At 41.9% G+C, this 6965-nt stretch overlaps 1 protein-coding gene across 1 annotated transcript in view; it reads left to right on the forward strand.

Moving 5' to 3' along the window:
* Positions 1-231: 231 nt before the first annotated feature.
* The window catches only part of LOC143296044 (cell division control protein 42 homolog), a 13853-nt gene continuing 7119 nt past the window's right edge, over positions 232-6965 (forward strand). Inside the window, exons 1-2 of the mRNA XM_076607790.1 lie at positions 232-275; positions 716-1485. Coding sequence (XP_076463905.1) covers positions 1272-1485 — 214 coding nt within the window. The 5' untranslated portion in view covers positions 232-275; positions 716-1271. The remainder of the gene's footprint in view (positions 276-715; positions 1486-6965) is intronic.

The following is a 6965-nucleotide window of genomic DNA, read 5'->3' on the forward strand; positions in this document are numbered from 1 at the left end:
CCACTGATATATATTAATTTGTATTTTTAGATCAGTGGGATCGAACCCTGACCACTTATGACCACTGGAAGTCTAACGCCTGATTCTGACACGGCACTTTTACTGCGCCAGGCTAAATTTAGCACACCGCCTCGGCCAGCGAACCGAGCAAAGGGAAGTAATAATAATGACACGTGACTCACCCAGTGTCGTCAAGTAGCAGACGACAAAACGACAACACCAGACCAGAACTGGGAAGTCAGTTCAGAGCGGTTGTGTCATGTTCTTGCTGTGATGTAAGTGACTAGTCTTAGTCCCGCTACGATCGGGTTACAATGTTCCTGAAATTACTTGAACGAGGATGATTCTCGAGAAGAGTTTTACAAAATGCGGAAAAAACTATTTCAAGATAAGTTTCCTACGATTTTTTTTTTTTCTAAGAGGTTTAATTGTTGAGTTGGTCAGGTTTCCTGCGATTTTTTTTCTAAGAGGTTTTTTGAGTTTGTCAGAAAGGTAGCTTCAATGTGCAGAACTGTTCTGAACCGTTATTTAATGTGACTGAAATTATTTTGTAGGATTCTTCTTTATTTTATTTTATTCTATAGTGTAAAGGTATTTGTGATATTTAACATTTTCAAAAATCTTATTTTGATGTCATTTATATTCATTTTACTATCCTTTACTTTACACTGCTTTATTATCAGGTGGGTTGATTTTAATCGAATTATTCGCCCAGCTTCATCTGAAACAGGACGCCGGGTGTTGTCGTGGATGGTCCTGAAAGGCTCTCACAATCAACTTCGCAAAATCGCCACGATTGACTGCTGGCCTACTGATTTTTCGACAATGAACTTTCGCCTCCATATAAATATGATAAAGTCTAAAGATCTTGCAGTCTGTGTAATATTAGGCCCAGTACGTTATAAATGATTTCGTTTTAAAATGTTCACCTTCAAAGGTCCAGTCAGTGATGCTGAAAAGGATTTCGTTTTAAAATGTTTACCTTCAAAACGAATAAAACAAAGTTTATGAAATTTTGCAGTCCGTATCACACGATATCGCTTTGAACTGTAAGTTTTAGCTTTCAAACACAAGCATACGTAAACTTACTTAGTCGGCGCGTCTTAAACTGTTCAGTAATAAATATTTCTTCGTGCTAGCAAAGCAGACGGATTTGGATTGTAAGCTTAACTTCGAATACGGACCTAAAGGGATTGAAGTCAAACTCTATCTCGGACTATTCAGTGAACAAATGGCTTTGGTCCAGCGCGGTGCAATGGAGAGACAAAGAGATGGATAGAAACTGCCATGGTTTCACGGACAGTGTTGAGACAGAGTGGATGCTGAAGAGAGACGGCTGTGGACACGCCTGGTTGATGGGGCATCCAGAGTACAAATGTGTGGTGGTGGGGGACGGGGGGGTGGGCAAAACCAGCATGCTGATTCGTTACGTCAACGATGATTTCCTGACCGAGTACAAGCCCACCTGCTTCGACAGTTATTCAGGTGAGAGCTTGTGGCTGTCGTGGTGACGTGGTGTTGGGTGGTGAGGGAGAGGATAAGCTGTGTGACCATATCTATCTATCTATCTATCTATCTATCTGTCTCTCTATCTATCTATCTATCTACATACACATATATATCTGTCTCTCTCCACGCACGCACACACACACACACACAGATATATATATACATATATATATATATATAGAGAGAGAGAGAGAGAGAGAGATTCTTCTTTTTTCTGTGTACGTTTGTCTGACCCCCAACCAGCCCCCCACCCCACCCCGCCCCATCACCCCCCCACCCCCCTCTCTCTGTGTCTCTTTTGTCTCCTCCCTCCATTTCTCTCCCACCTTAACATTATCTCCTCCTCTTCCCCTTATCTCTCTCTCTCTCTCTCTCTCTCTCTCTCTCTCTCTCTCTCTCTTCGTCATACACACACTCCATACAGAAACACAACAACCATTTATTTCATACAACATGATGCTAATATAGCGTTCACCGAACTAATCCAAATAAGTGCCATTACATCACGTTGTAATATATCCTACACAACAACAGCAATAACCCTCCCCCCCACCCTCTCCCCACCCCCACCGCAACCCTCCACTTCACCCACGTCCTACACACACACACACACACACATACACACACACACACACACACACCACACACATACATCGCCTGCGCGCGCGCGCGCACGCACGCTCGCACACACACACACACACACACACACACACACACACACACACACACACACACACACACACACACACACACACACACACACACACACACACACACACCACCCACCCTAATCTAAATCCTTCGGGATTTTATGACAATAAATGAAGTCAAGTCAAGTCAAGTCACACACACACACACACACACACACACACACACACACACACACACACACACACACACACACACACACACACACACACACACACACACACACACACACACACACACACTCGTCTCATATCACTTACAGTGAAAAGACGTTAAACTAAAGAACGAAGAAACGAACACACACACACACACACTGACACACACACACATACATACATCGTGTGCGCGCGCGCGCGCGCCCGCGCACACACACACACACACACACACACACACACACACACACACACACACACGACGCACCCTCATCTAAACCGCAACGAAAACATACATACGGCACTGATTTTTTTCCCCCACCCAGCTAAAGACAAAATAGTCTGTCTGGATAAAACAGTCTGTGTGGATAGAGTTTCGAATGCAGATGAACCGTAAAAAGCGGACGGCTGCGCTAAGTGTTTTGACCTGCAGTGGTTGTCCAAACAGACACGGGTTTCCCTCTGCAGGAAGCCCTCCAAACACAGCGGTTGTAAACTTACATATAGGGGGTGCGTAGCCGTTTGGTTTCCAGGAATGTACGGACCGTCAGAGACCGTGTCCGAATCACGTTGCTCTCTCTGAGACAGTTCTCGCTCTGTTGTGTGCAGAATCTCTCTGCCTCTGTCTCTCTGTTTCTGTCTCTCTCTGTCTCTGTCTCTGTCTGTCTGTCTCTCTCATATTGCACTATTATGTTTATATACATTTTTTGTCATAGCATTATGATTATGTAACTGTAAATGTTTACTGTGCATTTGAGTGTATTAGAATGTCATGTATGTATTTCTATAACCTTGTTATTTTGTGAATATCTTTATTTCATTTCTCTTTGCCCTGAGGTCTGGATGTAGAAAAAAAGCAACAAAAAAAAGCATAAGCATGCTTATTCCACTTCCCTCATAAAAAACGTTCGTTCGTTCGTTCGTTCGTTCGTTCTCTCTCTCTCTCTCTCTCTCTCTCTCTCTCTCTCTCTCTCTCTCTCTCTGTGAAGTGTGTGTGTGTGTGTGTGTGTGTGTGCGCGCGCGCGCGCTTTAGTGTGTATGTGACTCCTCTGAAGAAAGGGAGGAAAGAACATATGACTATGAGGAAGTTAACAACAACAACAACAACAACAACAATAATAATGATAATAATAATAATAAATAATAATAATAATAATAATAATGATAAGACGATAGTTATAACAATTGTAATAATAATAATAATAATAATAATAATAATAATAATATCTTTTTTTGTACTACTACTACTACTACTAATGATGATGATGATGATGATAATGAATAACAATGATACTGAAAATAACCCCTCGGAGAGCAGCCCCAATTTCACACAGAGAAATCTGTTGTGAGAAAAAAGAAAAATACAATACAATACGAGACAATAATGCAGCGTGGCATCTTTTGGGGCCAAATCCTGGGAGAAGGACGTTCAATCACTTCTTCTTCTTCATTTTTAGGCGAAACTTCAGCACAGGTGTTATCATCCAAGCCAAGGGACGTTTCTGAATCAACCGGGGAACAATCGGAAACACTATTGCACAATGTGTGCAATTTTCTTCGACAGTTAATGAACAGACCCACAAAACCTTTAATACCGAAGACGTAATGATCATGAAATATTTTATACTTCTAAAACAATCAATCAGCCATCACCATCACGATGATACATTAACGAATGCATGTCCTTTAAGAGAATTGAAGTAAAGAAGAAAAAGCCGGGGAGAAAGAGAATGAGGGGGAGGAAGAGAAGCCAGACACACCCAACTGAACAGGCAAAGAGCAAGTTTGCTGTGCTTATTTCACCAATGCGCATGTAGTGTTTGCAGTGAAGAGGGGGGTACATGTTTTGTGGGGGGGGGGATGGGGGGGGGAGGGCATGGGGGGTAGGAGAGGGGTGGTGGTGTTACGTGTCATGTGTGTGTGAGAAGCATGGAGACGGAGCGACAGACACAAAGACAAAGACAAGACAGAGACAGAGAGGTAGCAATAGACAGACAGACAGACAAACACAGAGACACAGACAAGAGAGAGACAGAGAGGGATCGACAGACAGACACACAAACAGACACACAGACAGACACAGAGACAAAGACAAGACAGAGACAGAGAGGTAGCAATAGACAGACAGACAGACAAACACAGAGACACAGACAAGAGAGAGACAGAGAGGTAGCGATAGACAGACAGACAGACACAGAGACAAAGACAATACAGTGACAGAGAGGGAAAGGAGAAGGAAGCGGATCTTTACGTTGTGACCATGATGTTACCAATCCCTGCCTCACGATGTACTGTAAGCTTTACACATGACATGCAGCGGGGCCGAGGAGGAGGGTCTGGTTTTTTGTCCAGCGTTTTGGGAGTGGACCTCAGCAACAACAGTTTAGATAAGACAAATGATACTGATACTAATGATGATGCTGATGATGCTGATGCTGGTAATAATAATAATGATTGAAAGACAGTGTAGCTAAGCTTTACGTTGTAAATAACCTAAATGATACATTACTAGCATAAGGTTACAGAGAATGTGACAGATAAGGAATAAATGAAGTAAAACAACGAAAAATAAGTGAATAAGACAACAACAAAAAACGACAACAACAAACAATTCAACGAATTAATGAATGAATTAATTAATTAATTAGACGACACATTGCGAATGGTCTTCGGCAGATAACATTCCTCCGTTAGAGTCCCCCACAAAGCTAATCAGTTTAGTCCTGCCATAAATCTGTCTCTATCTTGACTAACAGTACAATTACATTTGATAACACTCGACACACACACCCTGAGAGTAGATCTTACCTCATCTCCGCTGGGCGGTTATGATGGAAGTTTTGATCGATACTCAGAATGATAGGAAAGCAATTGATTGTTATGACATTTTCCTGTTACAGCGGATCTCGATAGGGTACCTCTCAAGGTCTCTCGGCCCTTCCGCTGATGATAATCGGTGTTAGTTTTTTGTTTGTTTGCTTGTTGTTGTTGTTTTGTTGTTTTTGTTGTGTGTGTGTGTGTGTGTGTGTATGTGTGTGTGTGGGGGGGGGTGGATGTGTGTGTGTGTGTGTGTGTGTGTGTGTGTGTGTGTGTAGCTGTATTTGTGTGTATACATATGATGTGTGTATGTGTGCATATGGCTATATTTGTGTATATGTGTGTATGTTTGTTTGTGTGTGTGTGTGTGTATGTGTGTGTGTGTATGTGTGTCTGTGTGTCACTTTGTGTATGTATAGGGGAGGGGTGTGCGGGGATATGTGTCACTCTATTTCATTTTGTGTTGGTGTGTCTGTGTCTGTGTATGTGCATATAATGCATGAGCATATGTGTATATTTGTCGTTGTGTGTATGCACAACTGTACTGGTTACCTTACGCGACCGTCAGTCAGTTCACACACCGACACGGAACTGTCTGATCAACAGGTAACTGAGATTCTACCAATACAGTATAATGCGATTTTTTTTAACCAGATCATCATCATAATTATTATTATTATTACTATTATCATTATCTTTATTGTTGTTGTCATCGATTTATATATTTGATTATTTAATCATTCATTAATGTCATAAACTCTCCTTGATTTACGGGCTTATTTATCATTGTAACCATCTTGTTTATATTTGAAGGTCGTTTTACATGTTTTTAGTAATTTCTTATAACGAGTGTGAAATGGAGACTGATGGCGGGCGCATGGATGTTTGATGCAGTTGAGATTGTGTGCTTGTGAGCGTATGCAAATCATCTGAATGGCTTATGTATGCCTATATTTGTACTATATAGGATTTAGCTGTGTGCCACCACACCAAGCATCTCCTTTTAAAGACAATAAACTTATCTTGTGATCTTGTGAAATAACCCACTTCTAAGTTTGCTACTGATTGCTGATTTTTGTTCCCCGAAGACAGAAAACGATTCGCACGTGATGTCGTGATGTACAAACACGTGCACAGCTATCCAAAGACAAACATCATCACTAAGATTAAAAACACTGAAGAAACGTAAAGCCTGTTTCGGTACGACCAAGGTATGTAGAATAAATCAGTTGAAACACAAGAGTTGAGCTGTTGTGTTAATGTATGTCCCGAGTGGCGTCCGGAAGTACGTCACAAGTGGCCAGCGTCACGTTTTCAGCGACGGTCAATGGCCTGAGTTGTTTGTGGTCAACACCCATTGGTTTGGGTCCGTTTGGTTTCTCTCGGTCTCTTTGTCTCCATCTCTGTCTTTCCGTCTGTCTCTGTCTGTCTGTCTCCCCCTTTCTCCCCTCTCCCTCGCCTCCACTCATGCCTTCCTCCATAATTAGTGCAACAGATATCACGGGATGCTTAACTTTTTGTGCTACCGTATGTCTCTTTAAAACATTTATTGATCACATGATTCGATGTCTCGCGAATTTGTGTGTGTGTGTGTGTGTGTGTGTGTGTGTGTGTGTGTGTGTGTGTGTGTGTGTGTGTGACTATGATTCACTGGTGAAAGTAGTAATATAGTTCATGTAGCAGGGTGTGAAGATCGTCTTTTTATATGACAAAGACTTAAATCACATCTCTGTCTCTTTGTCTGTGTGTGTGTGTGTGTGTGTGTGTTTGTGTATGTGT

This window comes from Babylonia areolata, chromosome 21, assembly GCF_041734735.1.
Source record: "Babylonia areolata isolate BAREFJ2019XMU chromosome 21, ASM4173473v1, whole genome shotgun sequence".
Lineage (NCBI taxonomy): Eukaryota > Metazoa > Mollusca > Gastropoda > Neogastropoda > Buccinidae > Babylonia > Babylonia areolata.